Source organism: Petromyzon marinus, chromosome 24, assembly GCF_048934315.1.
Source record: "Petromyzon marinus isolate PM22_M1 ecotype Great Lakes invasive population chromosome 24, UKy_Petmar_22M1.pri1.0, whole genome shotgun sequence".
In the NCBI taxonomy this organism is placed as follows: Eukaryota; Metazoa; Chordata; class Hyperoartia; order Petromyzontiformes; family Petromyzontidae; genus Petromyzon; species Petromyzon marinus.
In genome coordinates, this window is record NC_133690.1 from 3,461,574 (window position 1) to 3,479,065 (window position 17,492).

Sequence of the window (17,492 nt, forward strand, 5' to 3'; positions counted from 1 at the left end):
TCCTGGTGCACTCTGGGCATTATTGTCAGGAGGCAGAGAAACCCTTCAAAAATGTCACAGCAGAGCAAACTCACAAGTGTGAGAATGGCCAAAAAAGATTTGCTCACAACATCTGCATGGAGCCCTTCAAGCAGCGCTGTCCAGAGTGCTGCTGCCGGCTCGTATCACCCGACGCTTCTGCCTTCTTAAACATTGCTGATGTTTGTGTTTAGTTTGTTGTCCTTCCCCCCCCCCCCCGCCCGCCGCACCTCCGATTAGCACGGTGGCTACGTTACGGTCTGAAAGAAGTTCAACGTAGATACAGCCATTGCACATTGCTGCCAGGGATACGTCTAAATTCACTCTGCTAAGTTTTTACAAAAAGCAATAATGTAAAAATGTTCGAGGATTTTTTTTTAAGTCTCTAAACGTCACTAACTCACCTGCGCGTGTATGCATGTATGTGTTACAGGAAGTGGGAAGCGGTAGTGTAGCGGTTAGCGCGCTGCGCTATGAATCCAGCGACCCGAGTTCGATTCCCGCTCACGGCCAAAACCTGTGACGATTATCTGAACCGGTCCCGGGCCTCCTCTAGATCGACTCAGCCTCAAATGAGTACCTGGTGCGGTGTGTAAACATTGCCACTAGGGAGACGAAGGCGGTCGGGCGTGGTGCTGGCCACCCACCCCCTCGTGTACCGTTACCGGCCTTCATAGGTGCTCGCTAACAGCACTTGCCCCGACAGTCTGTTTAGGCTACACGGGGGACCTTTATCTTTGTCTTTGTGTTACAGGAAATATTTTGGAAAAGCAACGGCGGGCACCTTTGGAGGTTCTGGACGACGTCGATCCCGACGTCATCCCAGAGCCAGACTACGACTCTGAGTTTGAGCCCACGAAGACCAGCGTGATTGCACTGATCGTGATCGTGCCAGCCATGCTATGCTTAATCGTCTTCTGCATCGGTGAGCCTTTAGCTTGTTCCTCCAGATAGCAGAGCCGTTTTTAACAAAAAGTAGAGTCCTCTGCAGATCATCGTGGGAGATGTGTGTATGTTGAATTTCTTTCACACATTTCCGTAGACAACAGTGCTAATCGGAGCGGCGGGGTTAAGGACAGCAAACTAAACACAACAACGAGCAGTTTCTTGAAGAAATTTGTTTTCAATCTCTTAAGATCTAGAGAGACACAGAGACACGTTTACAAACACTTTGAGAGACACGAAGGATACAGACAGCTATAGACACGGACAGTGTCAGACACGTACAAAGATACACGCGGAAAGATGCAGGCAGAGATTGACCCGGAGAAAAACCCACACATGCACAAATAGATAACTACAGATACTTACATGCATGTGCATTTAGTGGCTCACACTAACCCGTTTACTCCCTTGTCCCCTTTTATGTTCAGTAATGTGCTTCACGCGAAATAAAAAATCAACATCTGCCCCCGACATGGAAAAGGGATTGGACGCTGCGGAAGAGCAGAACCGACAGGACCCCGATGTGAAGATGCCTGGGCATCCAACGAAGCCTGCCCGGGAAAATCAAACCAAAAAAGCCGGCGCGCACAAAGCATCCCGCAATGGACCAAAGAAAGAAAGGCCACGCAAATGAAAGTGCGGGCAGTCCCCCGACTTACGAACGGGTTCCTTATTCCTGAGGCCTGTTCAAAAGTCAAACTGTTCGGGTTCACAAGAAAGACAGATACACACATGCGCGCACACTCACTTTTACACACACACACATATGCTGGAGTTTGCAGGGTTTGTGTGGTGCCACGGCCTCGAAACCACTCTGCAAACTCCGCGACCACACACTGAATACACACACACACAGCGCACACACGTAGTGTCCTGGCGTGGGATTGCTTGGCACAAAGGGTTTTAATCCGAAGGGTTCCTATGAGGAAAGTCCCACGGTTTCCCGGTGCCAGGGGATTGGCCGACCCTCGCAGGACAAGTCACATCGCGGTGCCCCTGAGTTGGCTTAATAATGTATGGGCGCAAAAAGATTACCGGGCCAGCCGCGATGAGTCATTCACGACATGTGGGAAGCCGGGGTGGAAAAAGCGAGAAAGGCAGTGTGTATTTGCCACTCATTCGCCACTACGAGGCCGTGTTAGGCAAGGCTTTCTCGTCCTCTTCCCTCCGCCTCTCACAGCGTCCGTGTGACGCCGCGAGTACGGCTACGAGGTACATGGTAGGACGCTTGGGTGAGCAGGAGCGCAGACGGCAGTAGGCCTAGGCTTTTCTCGCAAGATACTCCCCCCGGTAGTGCCGACTGGGCAGCTTTAAGGGATTGTGGTTTGCGCCGAGAATAAAAGTTAGCACAGACCGTCGATGGTGTGGTGTCTGCAATTTCTGTGTGGAGCGACTGCGTGTGCAAGCCGAGTCCTCGGTGGCGGTGGGGGAACATGCGGCGAGAGTGAACGCGGGGTGGTGACCGCGGGATAGTCACCATGTCTTGCGCGAGTGAGGTAATCGCTCAGGTGTGAGCGCGCTCGCAGGTAATAACGCGCTCCGCGGCCCCTCTAATAGTGGCAGCTGTGGTGTGCACGGGTGTGTATTTTAGCCCCGTGTGGCTCCGAGGCCAGCAGCGCGAGCATCGGGGGCCCCCGTCACTCGCTCAGCGGGTGCCTGGCGGGAGTTGACCGACACGGTGGAGGAAGGAGCGCAACGGGTGGACGTCGTGCCCCACCTGCCCAGTGAGGGTGGCAGGGTGGACGTCAGGGTGGACGTCGCGCCCCACCTGCCCAGCGAGGGTGGCAGGGTGGACGTCAGGGTGGACGTCAGCGCAGTAACATTTATAAAAAAGTGTCACCATGTCATTACTAAGTCTCCATATCAAGCCGGGTAAAAAAGACAATACACTTAACAGCCACTTCGTTGTCTTCTGAATTGTTTTCCTGGTGCACTCTGGGCATTATTGTCAGGAGGCAGAGAAACCCTTCAAAAATGTCACAGCAGAGCAACCTCACAAGTGTGAGAATGGCCAAAAAAGATTTGCTCACAACATCTGCATGGAGCCCTTCAAGCAGCGCTGTCCAGAGTGCTGCTGCCGGCTCGTATCACCCGACGCTTCTGCCTTCTTAAACATTGCTGATGTTTGTGTTTAGTTTGTTGTCCTTCCCCCCCCCCCCCGCCCGCCGCACCTCCGATTAGCACGGTGGCTACGTTACGGTCTGAAAGAAGTTCAACGTAGATACAGCCATTGCACATTGCTGCCAGGGATACGTCTAAATTCACTCTGCTAAGTTTTTACAAAAAGCAATAATGTAAAAATGTTCGAGGATTTTTTTTTAAGTCTCTAAACGTCACTAACTCACCTGCGCGTGTATGCATGTATGTGTTACAGGAAGTGGGAAGCGGTAGTGTAGCGGTTAGCGCGCTGCGCTATGAATCCAGCGACCCGAGTTCGATTCCCGCTCACGGCCAAAACCTGTGACGATTATCTGAACCGGTCCCGGGCCTCCTCTAGATCGACTCAGCCTCAAATGAGTACCTGGTGCGGTGTGTAAACATTGCCACTAGGGAGACGAAGGCGGTCGGGCGTGGTGCTGGCCACCCACCCCCTCGTGTACCGTTACCGGCCTTCATAGGTGCTCGCTAACAGCACTTGCCCCGACAGTCTGTTTAGGCTACACGGGGGACCTTTATCTTTGTCTTTGTGTTACAGGAAATATTTTGGAAAAGCAACGGCGGGCACCTTTGGAGGTTCTGGACGACGTCGATCCCGACGTCATCCCAGAGCCAGACTACGACTCTGAGTTTGAGCCCACGAAGACCAGCGTGATTGCACTGATCGTGATCGTGCCAGCCATGCTATGCTTAATCGTCTTCTGCATCGGTGAGCCTTTAGCTTGTTCCTCCAGATAGCAGAGCCGTTTTTAACAAAAAGTAGAGTCCTCTGCAGATCATCGTGGGAGATGTGTGTATGTTGAATTTCTTTCACACATTTCCGTAGACAACAGTGCTAATCGGAGCGGCGGGGTTAAGGACAGCAAACTAAACACAACAACGAGCAGTTTCTTGAAGAAATTTGTTTTCAATCTCTTAAGATCTAGAGAGACACAGAGACACGTTTACAAACACTTTGAGAGACACGAAGGATACAGACAGCTATAGACACGGACAGTGTCAGACACGTACAAAGATACACGCGGAAAGATGCAGGCAGAGATTGACCCGGAGAAAAACCCACACATGCACAAATAGATAACTACAGATACTTACATGCATGTGCATTTAGTGGCTCACACTAACCCGTTTACTCCCTTGTCCCCTTTTATGTTCAGTAATGTGCTTCACGCGAAATAAAAAATCAACATCTGCCCCCGACATGGAAAAGGGATTGGACGCTGCGGAAGAGCAGAACCGACAGGACCCCGATGTGAAGATGCCTGGGCATCCAACGAAGCCTGCCCGGGAAAATCAAACCAAAAAAGCCGGCGCGCACAAAGCATCCCGCAATGGACCAAAGAAAGAAAGGCCACGCAAATGAAAGTGCGGGCAGTCCCCCGACTTACGAACGGGTTCCTTATTCCTGAGGCCTGTTCAAAAGTCAAACTGTTCGGGTTCACAAGAAAGACAGATACACACATGCGCGCACACTCACTTTTACACACACACACATATGCTGGAGTTTGCAGGGTTTGTGTGGTGCCACGGCCTCGAAACCACTCTGCAAACTCCGCGACCACACACTGAATACACACACACACAGCGCACACACGTAGTGTCCTGGCGTGGGATTGCTTGGCACAACGGGTTTTAATCCGAAGGGTTCCTATGAGGAAAGTCCCACGGTTTCTCGGTGCCAGGGGATTGGCCGACCCTCGCAGTTAAGTCACATCGCGGTGCCCCTGAGTTGGCTTAATAATGTATGGGCGCAAAAAGATTACCGGGCCAGCCGCGATGAGTCATTCACGACATGTGGGAAGCCGGGGTGGAAAAAGCGAGAAAGGCAGTGTGTATTTGCCACTCATTCGCCACTACGAGGCCGTGTTAGGCAAGGCTTTCTCGTCCTCTTCCCTCCGCCTCTCACAGCGTCCGTGTGACGCCGCGAGTACGGCTACGAGGTACATGGTAGGACGCTTGGGTGAGCAGGAGCGCAGACGGCAGTAGGCCTAGGCTTTTCTCGCAAGATACTCCCCCCGGTAGTGCCGACTGGGCAGCTTTAAGGGATTGTGGTTTGCGCCGAGAATAAAAGTTAGCACAGACCGTCGATGGTGTGGTGTCTGCAATTTCTGTGTGGAGCGACTGCGTGTGCAAGCCGAGTCCTCGGTGGCGGTGGGGGAACATGCGGCGAGAGTGAACGCGGGGTGGTGACCGCGGGATAGTCACCATGTCTTGCGCGAGTGAGGTAATCGCTCAGGTGTGAGCGCGCTCGCAGGTAATAACGCGCTCCGCGGCCCCTCTAATAGTGGCAGCTGTGGTGTGCACGGGCGTGTATTTTAGCCCCGTGTGGCTCCGAGGCCAGCAGCGCGAGCATCGGGGGCCCCCGCCACTCGCTCAGCGGGTGCCTGGCGGGAGTTGACCGACACGGTGGAGGAAGGAGCGCAATGGGTGGACGTCGTGCCCCACCTGCCCAGTGAGGGTGGCAGGGTGGACGTCAGGGTGGACGTCAGGGTGGACGTCGTGCCCCACCTGCCCGGCGAGGGTGGCAGGGTGGACGTCAGGGTGGACGTCAGGGTGGACGTCAGGGTGGACTTCGCGCCCCACCTGCCCAGCGAGAGTGGCAGGGTGGACGTCAGGGTGGACGTCGCGCCCCACCTGCCCGGCGAGAGTGGCAGGGTTGACTTCAGGGTGGACGTCGCAATCATGTACCTACAATATTTAAATGTACATAGAGGACAGTTTTACAAAATATGTTAAAGTTCACCAAAAGGTAAGCATTCTGAAACTCAATACTTTAATAATACTGAAAAGTAAATGAAACATTAAATCCCTGACGTTAACTTGCTTGTCGGAACGGGGACCACCTCCCAATTGCACACAGACACGGACACGCACACAGACACAGACACGCACACAGACACAGACACGCACACAGACACAGACACGCACACAGACACAGACACGCACACAGACACGCACACAGACACAGACACGCACACAACGACGATCCCACGTATCCCCAAAACAGGCTGTTGTGGCAAGTGCTGCTCGCAAACACCGGCACGGCACACGAAGGGAGTGGGTGGTCAGCACCATGCCCGGCCGCCTTTGTCTCCCCCTAGTGGCGGTGTTTACACAGCCCACCAGGTACAGGAACACCTTGCACTTTCGTCTGGTGAGGGACCAGAACATGGACGAATGTAAAAACAGAGAGCCTTTATATTTAGCTTGCACATTTAATTTTGGCCGGCGAGAAACGCACGTGCAAATAACGACGGTAAATATATAACACGTACGTGCGAAACCTAACTAAATAGAAATAAAAGAAACAAAAATAAACGTAAGAATAAGTAAACAAAACTTAAATAAATAAACACTATCACCACGCTTGGGGCCCATTATGAATATGTTGTGTGGTGAATGACGACTCGGAGGCAGGTTTCCAAATAAAGTTATAAAAACAATGTAGCAGTGATCTTAGGGGCCGTACATGAATGATGTCACGCGATTTTGGGTGATTTTTGACCCCCCCTAGCACCACGGTGTTACAAAAAGTCAGACCCCCCCCCTCAAATATGACGTCACAAAGCTCTGCCCCCCCCCCCCCACAACTAAAACATGCTTCAAATCGCTTTAAAGTTTTGTCATTGTAGTGCGTATTTAATGTGGCGCTGCACTCTGATGTTGTAGAAAACATTTATTAAAAAGTCTATTTCATTAAGTGGAACGTGTTGTCTATATTTATTTAAAGTTGCGCATTTTTACGTGACGTCACATTTCTAACCCCCACCCCCCCCAGGTGCGTGACGTCATTTATGGACGGCCCCATACCAGGCGAGGAAGTTAACATCTCCTAGCCACCCCAGTGCCCACACACCACGGATCTTCCTACGTAAAATAGTCGGGCGATAGGCTAAACTGGACCATCCGTGTAACAATTTAAATATAAACTTAAACTATAACGAACGAGATGGGAGAGACTGCACGTACCCCCGCTGACGTCACGCCTGCGGTTAACTGTCGGCAAATGACGTCATGTTATGCTGCAACGATGACGTCATTGCGCAGATGTTCCCCATCAAGTGGGGCCGGCGCGGGGTGAGTGAAACGCGGGCGACTCACCCCTCACCCTCACCTCGCGGGCGACTCACCCCTCACCCTCACCTCGCGGGCGACTCACCCCTCACCTCGCGGGCGACTCACCCCTCACCCTCACCTCGCGAGCGACTCACCCCTCACCTCGTGGGCGACTCACCACTCACTCACCTCGTGAGCGACTCACCCCTCACCTCGCGAGCGACTCACCCCTCACTCACCTCGCGAGCGACTCACCCCTCACTCACCTCGCCAGCGACTCACCCCTCACTCACCTTGCCAGCGACTCACCCCTCACCCTCACCTCGCGAGCGACTCACCCCTCACTCACCTCGCGGGCGACTCACCCCTCACCTCGCGAGCGACTCACCCCTCACCTCGTGAGCGACTCACCACTCACTCACCTCGCGAGCGACTCACCACTCACTCACCTCGCGAGCGACTCACCCCTCACTCACCTTGCGAGCGACTCACCACTCACTCACCTCGCGAGCGACTCACCACTCACTCACCTCGCGAGCGACTCACCCCTCACCTCGTGGGCGACTCACCCCTCACCCTCACCTCGCGAGCGCGTGCTGTACCGGCCTTCATTTGGCGCTCACGAACAGAACTTGCCCCAACAGTCTACGGGTACAAGGGGGAATCTTTGTCTTTGCAAGTGAGTGTGATTGCTGTGCGCGGGCCCCACCTCGCATATGAACCAGTCGAAGATGCGCGCGGCGAGCGGCAGCGGGAAGGTGGTGATGAATACGGTGAGGAACCAGGGAGACGCGACCATGGAGGTGTGCACACTGTGCGTGCTCAGGTGTGCGTGCAGCTGCGACACAGCCGATCCTGCATGCCCATATACACGATTTAGCTCTCTGAAAGGCTCTTCTGGAACCAACGCAAAACAAAGTCAAGCACGAGTCACACGTCTTCCCGATCCAAATGCGCATGGGGCAATGCTCGTCCACACGAGTGGATACAAGATAGCAATGAAAATTCGGCATTCCTACGACAGGGGCCAGTTTATCCATGGGAAAACTACGACTGACCTCCCACAAAGTGCTACGTGTTTTTCTGAGAGAGGAGAATGACTGGCTGGACCGACCTCTGCCGGGATTACACAATTAGTCCACGCCGTTGAGACCGTCCACCTGTTAATGTAACAGTAATCACATGTTCAGCTTGTAACGCGCCGACGCTCAGTAGTCGCTCGCTCTCGAAGACGGAGAGCGATTCGGAGGCGCGAGCAACCACAGAAGAGCGGAAAGGTAGCAACCGCACAGGAAAGCCTGCACCCCCCAAGCTCTGCGGTCCTCTATATATTAAGGTGTTATCGGTCAATTGATGAGTGTTTAGGCTTTCAAGTCCATGCTCAAAACTTTCATCACCTTTGCCTCTATAAGGCCGCAACGTCTTCACTCGCATCTCACCACACCATCGTCATCCCCTTTCCCTCTCTGCCCCGCAGCTTCCCACCAGCTCTCCTTCCCCTCCGATGAGAATCGTTTTTTTCCTTCCGAATTAATATTTAACGTTTAATAACAATAATAAATCAAATGCATATCACGCCTTCCATCAAAGCGCCATTCCGCGGTGACGTACAATGCCTCTTCCACAACACCATCGCACTGCACTTGAGACAACATTGTCGCATTCGACCGCCAAACTTCTCAGAGGCGACCGTTTGTGTTATGGTCGAAACGTCGTGAGAATTTTAATTGTTTTATATATATTTTATTATTTTATTGTTTCCCTTCAACGTGACTTTACCGAAAAAGCTAAGAATATGAATAAACTTTATTTGATCTTTCGGTAAAGTCACGTTGAAAGGAAACAATAAAATAAAATATATATAAAACAATACAATTATCACGACGTTTCGACTGCAACACAAGGTGATGATGATGACTGCAGTCACGAAAGCTTTAAATCAAAATGTAAGACTTTATTTGTTTAACAATCGTATGCAGTCCATGCACAGAACAGTTCATAACCCGTCTGTGCAAACCCACAGCCATATTTATTTTTGATATACAATCACACCTCGGTATACGACCGCTTTGGACTACGTCGAATTTGGTACACGTCGTGTTTTGACGAGAAAAAAATGTCTTGGGGTACGACGTCTGGCTTGGGATACGACACGCTTGCTAGAACTTGTATGGGTCGGGATGAGTCGCCGCGTACCCGCGTGGACCCCGTTCACGACTCCTCCCCTTCCTCACCACCATCCTCGTAGGCTGTCAACTCCTCTCAGCAAGGTAAAGTGACGTTACATTTCATTTTTATTTCAATATATTTCAACTTATTTATGCATTTGGAATTTATACTCTGTAGGCTGTCAACTCGTCTCAGCAAGGTAAAGTGACGTTACATTTCATTTTTATTTCAATATATTTCAACTTATTTATGCATTTGGAATTTATACTCTGGAACGGATTATTTCCTTTCCCGTTATTTCTTGTGGGAAAAATTCGTTTGGTAGACGTCACTTTCGGTACAAGTCCTCCTACCTTCTGGAACGAATTAACGACGTATACCGAGGTACCACTGCATAAGCATTTGTTGTCGCCATTAACAAACCCAGAATATAGTGGGAATTGCAAAAACAAGAGACGACGTAGAACAAGCTCAACGTAACGCACCCTTCAACATGAGAGAACGATCGAGAGCGTTCGAGCTCGCCACCCTAACGAGGTAGGGGTAACGATCGGGAGCAGTGCATTCCGATGTGAATCTTTTAAGAACCCTCCTCTTTTTCAAGCCCCATTGATACGTCCACGTCCTGTATTTGTACACTACCTTGAGATGCAGTCACATTTAATACCCTTCACTAGTACAAACGGTAATCCTACTGTACAATATATACAGGCCCAGGCACAGTCTCTCTCCCTCTTAATCCCTTGCTGTCCATGTTATGGTTACAAATTGTAAATTAATTGACGTGGTTTAAAGTCATCGGAAGGAACGAATTTAATAGAGTTATACAACTGTATGAAGAAAAAATGTGAGGTTTTTTTCTCCAGTTGATCCTAATGGGTTTAATGATATGCGGCCGGTTTCAGCGAGTGTAATGAGCTTGAATTCTCTTTGGATGGAGGTTTCAGCGAGTGTAATGAGCTTGAATTATCTTTGGATGGAGGTTTCAGTGAGTGTAATGAGCTTGAATTCACTTTGGATGGATGTTTTAGCGAGTGTAATGAGCTTGCATTCACTTTGGATGGAGGTTTCAGCGAGTGTAATGAGCTTGAATTATCTTTGGATGGAGGTTTCAGTGAGTGTAATGAGCTTGAATTCACTTTGGATGGATGTTTTAGCGAGTGTAATGAGCTTGAATTCACTTTGGATGGAGGTTTCAGCTAGAATTGAGTGTAATGAGCTTGAATTCACTTTGGATGGAGGTTTCAGCGAGTGTAATGAGCTTGAATTCACTTTGGACGGAGGTTTCAGCGAGTGTAATGAGCTTGAATTCACTTTGGATGGAGGTTTCAGCGAGTGTAATGAGCTTGAATTCACTTTGGATGGAGGTTTGAGCGAGTGTAATGAGCTTGAATTCACTTTGGATGGAGGTTTCAGCGAGTGTAATGAGCTTGAATTCACTTTGGATGGATTATCCAAAATTATTCTCCAATGACCTTTCTGCCCTTCTAATGGATCCGTCCGTTTGGGTATGAAATACACTCGGGGTTATTTGTTTATTTATACACGGGCAAACAGACCACTGCAACACCAAAGTGTGTGTTGCAGGGGAGACCAGCCAGTGTAAAAACACATCGTGTCAGTAACATAAAATGTACAACATTAACACAAAAAAGTTAACTACCGAGCGTACAAATGAACAATAATTATCTACAGTCCCCTGGATGACGGCCTCCCAAGACCATGATGATCATGGGGGCTGTTTGACCATACTTCACCACCTTGATCAGTGACGGTTGGTGAAGGCAAGGGACCCAGCATGGGTTCAGGTGCCAATGGCCACCGATGTTAGCTGTGGCCAGGAATCCAACTCACAAGTCGCCGAGTTTGTAACAAAACGTCGTACAAATAATGATTACACACAACACCAAGCTGATACATCACCAAAAACAAATTACATAACGCAGTTAAACACGAAAGCACATTAACCATGTGCAAGCAGGCAATACAGTTAGTCGACTGGCAGGTCTTGTATGGTGGGGTAAAGTGCGGGTACTTCCACCTCTTCCCAGATATCTGGCCAACGTGGAAGAGAAGGCCAAAAAAATACCTTCTAGAGGGGCTCTCTCGAGCTCCCTGCTAGCAGTGGCGCGATCGAGCACTTGCAGGGCTGCACCTAAATGGGAGCAATGCGCCAGTTGCTGGCGGTGCAACGGAGCATCCCGGGGTCCCCTCGCACGCCCGAGGCCCTCACCTGCATGAGGCTCTCGATCTGGTACATGCACAGCCCCAGCTCGGCCATGCTGGGCTTGAAGAGCTCACGCAGGCGGGAGTCGTGCATGAGGCGGATGAACACGCAGAAAGCCTCCTCCTCCGGCATCTATGGGGGCGACGAGTGTGGGATGCGGAGGACGCGGGGGAATGTGGACAGGGAGACGGAGGGACACAGGGACACGGGGACAGTGGGACAGGGGACACCAGTTCACACAGACATCAGGCAAGCACAATGTACATGTAGAGAAATAAAACAAACTTTAATTAATCGCTCTGCAAAATATATTCTATGTATACAATTACCCACGTCTCACAGCGATGCACTAGCTTTTATATCTGTTGTGTTACGTAGCCAATGCAGTCCAGAATGCCGCTGACCAGACCTCAGGCCCTGACCCACAGACGAGACCACCTCTCACCCTAACTTCCGTTAAACTCCGCTGGCTCCCAATCCAATCCCACATCATCAATTACGATCACCCTTTGTGAATAAATCTCCCGGGAACATGGGCACTTATGACAATGTGGGAGAAAACACCAGCCTTTCTGCCGGGGGGCGAGGGGACACATTGCCACGGAGCTCAACGCTCACACCCCCCCCACGTCATCCTCCTTACCACCAGGCCTCGTCAACTGTTCAGGTAAATGGTCATCAGTGTGTGCACCTACAGACTGGCAACAGGCTGGATCCTTGGGTTGCATTGGAAGTTGAGCTGCACATGTAACCAATTATCTGGTGATGACGCCACTGCCTTGCCAGTGGTACCAACAAGCGCAAATAGCACTCGGGCCTTCGAGCATTAAGCAGCAAAACAAAACTATCAGCGGTTCCTGAAAAACTGAAAACGTGGTCCTCTTGTCTGAAAACTTGAGCAAATGTGACCAACTGACAGCAGTAGCAGAAGTGACGATGCAGTGAAGGACAACTGTGGACCAGTTTCTGTAGAGCAATGGTTCTTAGCCTTGACTGCAGCTGTGCACCCCTTTGGTTCTCAATAGTAAAAAATAAATGTATGTTAATAAATATATAGGTTTCATGAAACAAAACTGACGTGCCCATGCTTCATTTGTGTTTCGATGATTTGCCTTCCCCCAAAAATCTGGCCAACTCTCACACCCCCCAGGGGGGTGCGTGCACCCCACGTTAAGAACCGCTGCTGTAGACCCATGGACGACTGCAGATGGTGGGGGACTACTTCAGATTGACAACTGCGCTCTCCTTGCCGTAGAATTCATTGCTTGTTAAACACGAGGCAGGCGGTGTTCACCCCAAATTGTCGTCAATGAGGGACCAGGGGATTTACGACACGCACGTCGCCGTGCACCGAACTCATCAATGATGACGAATTATATCGCTCACGATAAATGCATCTAATTGCGCGGGATGGCAATTGATCGTATGCAATGTATGCAAATGATACGCATTGCCAGGTCCATCCACAAGCACCCATACCGAATCGCGTCGGCCGCGCCGTGCGTTGCAAGCGGTTCGCGCGCCGGCGCGTATGTACATGCGGGGATTTCACCTGCATCAAGAGAAGTCCGACAATGAAGGCGCTGCCTTGGCAATATCCGACCTCGCGGTCCACCAGCGAATACGCCTACACGGCACGCACGCACAGAAACACTCATTTGAACTGCGGGGAGTGGAGGTCGTCAACAATGGCACCGTGCATTTCATGCGCGCCGAGACAGCACGAAAGGGGCAAAGGCGTGAAAACACAGCCACCATTTGCCACTAAGCAGTAGTGATGTCGTCGCATTGCCTGTGCCAGGCTGGGTGCACTTTGAAGCCGTGATGCCAAGTGATGAAGGCTCGCATGCTGGCAAGAGGTCACGGGACACACCCAGGTGCCATGGGTTAACCGATTGAGATGACTAGAAGATGCACCAGCTGAACTCCCCACTGTGCCAACTTGGCACAGCACATAGACACACACATACCCTCTACTCATAACCAAGTGACAGACCATTGAAACAAGTCTATTTTGCAGCAAGACTCCGGAATTACAGCATATAATTTATCGCGAACGTTGGTCCCGTGAGAATTTAATCACACGATGTCCTTTATTTGATTTAGAGGTCATCAAGCTCTATTAGTTGGACATCTAAAAATTTGGTCAGAGATACAATAATTAATCAATTTTAAGTTGCTCTCAACTTAATTTGCACGTTGCTCTGCTCATTAGCATCGCCCTTCTACCTCAAGTTGTTATGGGAAGGCTGCCAACGCTACCTACCCAGCAGCGACACTCGCAAGCCCTCCCCTACCTCCCTCTCCTTCCTCCCCCATCCAGAGGCTGCCCTGGCACTGCCAGCTACTTCTTGCGGCGATCGTGAACTGCCCCACATCATCCTGTTGCACTGTGCCCATCGTAGTACGGGTGCCTCGTTGAGAATTTGTATTCATTGCTGTTGCTCACATATTTGCTCTCGGGAAGCTGTGAACATTAGGATATGTGTACATGATGGTTAGCGTGTAGGAGGCAATGGCGCCATATTATTGGTTCATTCATTCTTGAAAGAGAATTCGATATTCATTTTATACATATAAATATACGTACAAAAAATTCACACATTTATGCGAATTGTGAAAACGGTTTCATATCATAGAGCAGAGCAGTCTGCTGAAGGTGATTTCGCAGAACTGCTAACAACAAATTGCCAGGCAACATCTTATCCACACAAGGAGGCGGCACTGTCCCAGCCGCCCTGATATAAAAAGAAATGTCCATCAATATTTTAGCTAAAGTGAACGCATTTTTTACATGGGTTTTTTGTGCAGTTGATTGGTAACCAGGCTGCGCCCATAGACTCGCTGCACTTGACAACCTAGTTTAATCACAGGCGGCTGCCTGGATTCAAATCCAGGTTCCCAGCGGTGCACACTGACCTCTGAGCCACTTGGCCTCCTCCAAGGTTTTGATTTTAATGACGATTTATTTGCACTTTTGACCATTTCCCTTTTAAAAACGTTTTCGTTATCGCGTTGTAGTCGGACATTCCATCACGGCCGCGTGTCACCGCATCGTAAATGCGGGGTCTCAGTGGTGCTGGCTCAGTCCGACCACACAATCATCCCGTAAGTTACCCGGCCACCTCGGCCTCGCGTGTGCTAGTGTATGCGGTCCCTCGTGTAATGCTTAGTGCGCTGCGCTACGAAACCTGCAGCCCGAGTTCGATTCCCGCTCATGGCCAACACCAGTGACGATTACCTAAGCCGGTCCTGGGCCTCACCTAGGTCGACTCAGCCTCAAATAAATACCTGGTGCGGTGTGTAAACATCGCCATTAGGGTGACAAAGGCGGCTGGGCGTGGTGCTGGCCACCCACCCCCTCGTGTGCCGTGCTGACCTTCATAGATGCTCGCTAACAGCACTTGCCCCAACAGTATGCTCAAGCTATACGAGGATCTTATTTTTGTTTGCGATCCCTAGTGCAGCATTTAGCGCTCTGCGTTTTGAACCCGGTAGCCCGAATTTGATTCCCGCTCACGCCTAACACCAGTGACGATTATTTGAACCGGTCCTGGGCCTCCCCTAGGTCGACTCGGGCTTCAAATTAGTACCTGGTGCGGTGTGCAAATATCGTTGCTGGGGTGACAAAGGCGGCTGGGTGTGGTGCTGGCCACTCACCCCCTCGTTCGCCCTGTCGGCCTTCATAGGTTCTATTCGCTAACAGCACTTGCCCCAACAGTCTGTTAAGGCTACACGGGGTATCTTTGCTCCCTCCTTCCTGTGCCCACCCCCCACTCCCGCGGGCACCTTCATGACGTTGAAGAGCCCCTCCTGGCCGGACCCGTCCGGCTGTCGGAACAGCACGTGCTCTGGGTAGGTCCGTGCCAAGTCTCGCCGGATCAGCTTTTCCGACGGAGATGCCATCTTCAGGAGCTCACTGTACTGATCTGTTGAACACACGTGACATGAAAATACACATTCTGCACGTACTGCATACTAGGCACGCGTGATGGACTTGCCAGCGTGCCTCTGTGCTAACAATCGTGACGTTACCCGATGCCAAGTGTCGTTACTCTCGGTGGAGGTGACGTCATCTTCAGTGAAGTCATTTGGATAGGCCAATTAGATGAATATATCAGGAGCCAATTTTTCAGGCTGATCCCAAAATCAGAAGAACATATTTACCGAACATTGAACACGCACCTACAGGTTTGGCTGTGAACGAGCACTCAAGTTTATTAATAATTCTTGTGTCAATATCAGTGTCTCCGTGCTTGATTGCAGCAATCGCCTGGCACTCCCATCCCCCAGTGGTGGTCCTGAGCGAGTGGTGGGAACTCCCAGAACGGAAGTCTCGTGATCTAAAATAAAATGCTACCTGCCCAGACAAGGCTTTTGTAATGTGAAGTATGGAACTATGGAAACTACAATACCAACTTCCTGTGCCAGGCCAGGTGCACTGAGGGCACGTGAAGTGCCGAAGGCTCACTAACACGAGGTCACGGGACAGACCCAGGTGCTATGGGTTGATGGACTGAGATGACTGGCAGATGCACCCAGCTGTGCCCCCTACTGTGCCAATTTGCTCCATTTTAGTCGCTGGGCGCTCTGCTCGTTGTGAGAATTGCTACTCTGCCCTCCATTGTCGTTGGAGGGCGACTGCTACCAGCTGCCCAGTAGCAGCATACTCTTTGGTTTTATTCGGTAAAGTCACGTAGGTACTCTGCAAACCTCTCGGTTATTACCAGAGATTTGTCCACGAGGCCATCCAGATATACAAACACAGACACAACTTCAACCGAGAGGATGGTTTCAAATTAAGCAACCATTGGAAAGATGTTATAAATTAAGTCAAACGTTAGCTACCTTTTAATTGTACAGCAATTTTCAGTGGTGGTATGCCAAACTTTAGCAGCTTCTTTCGTTTTCAAAAACGGCTTACCGCAGCCCTCCCACCCACCCACGTTCCTTTCTGGCTCCTCCCCCCCCCTTAACCTATATATAAACCCGATCGTCTCAGAGCTGTGCACTTGACACAGATATTCTGATGTGACTGTTCCACCTGAAGACGGAAGCTTGTGTTGCCTCCGAAACGTCGTGATTCAATTGTTTTCTTTTGTCATTTTTTTACCTACGTGACTTTACCAAATAAAACCAAAGAGTACGAATCCTTGCAGTCACGAAAGCTTCAAATCTAGAATCAGTAGCAGCATCCTTCACGAGCCTCCTCCATAGAGGCCGATCTTGACACCGCTGGTACCAGTCTTCGGCAAGCCCACTCAGCACCACATCCTCCCGTACCGCATCAGTCCATCTCTTCACCAGCCCGTGCCGTGCCCATTTAGCCCCCTCTATCCAGCCAAACGAAGCTGCTTGGTCATGCGGTGGTTGGGTATGCGGGCTACATGACCCAGCCAATGCATTATTAATTACAAGGTCTTTGTCAATCGACTCTTATGATAGAATGTTGGGCTAAATGGAGTCATTATCATGTCCAACGGTGTCCGTTTCTTGAAGTAAGTAAATTCAAGAAACGAGGTGTTTGGTTTCATTGACAAAATAGATTAACACTTGATCAATCCATTGACCAAAAGACCCTCCCCGGATAAAGACATCTCAAAAGGTTTAAAAAAAAAAAGATTTTTCTACTAAGTGACATCCACAGGCCATGACCCTGCTCATGACACTTGGGGAAATTGAATCCGGCCCAGGGTTTCGCTTGGTCCAGGTTTCAAGTTTCATTTATTAGGTATAGAGCCCTGTGAGCCATGCGGCTCTTGAGTAGGGTGCAACCGCAACAAACGAAATATGAACAGAGAAACATCTTAAAGCGACGACGCGCAATGGCCACTACAATCAGTTTATTCCGGGGATCGGAAAAAAAGCGCAAGCTGTTTATTTACCGTTATAACCCCACGACCTGCTGCTGACACAGTTC

At 50.4% G+C, this 17,492-nt stretch overlaps 1 protein-coding gene across 1 annotated transcript in view; it reads right to left on the reverse strand.

Annotated features, from left to right (window-relative positions):
• The window catches only part of LOC142928877 (ecotropic viral integration site 5 protein homolog), a 112,166-nt gene that overhangs the window by 65,578 nt on the left and 29,096 nt on the right, over positions 1-17,492 (reverse strand). Inside the window, exons 11-15 of the mRNA XM_076069326.1 lie at positions 15,362-15,501; positions 13,125-13,199; positions 11,579-11,704; positions 7,886-8,031; positions 1-5,808 (exon numbers count right to left, since the gene is read on the reverse strand). The exon at positions 1-5,808 is cut by the window's left edge and continues 65,578 nt beyond it. Of these exons, the coding sequence (XP_075925441.1) occupies positions 7,999-8,031; positions 11,579-11,704; positions 13,125-13,199; positions 15,362-15,501 (374 nt within the window). The 3' untranslated portion in view covers positions 1-5,808; positions 7,886-7,998. The remainder of the gene's footprint in view (positions 5,809-7,885; positions 8,032-11,578; positions 11,705-13,124; positions 13,200-15,361; positions 15,502-17,492) is intronic.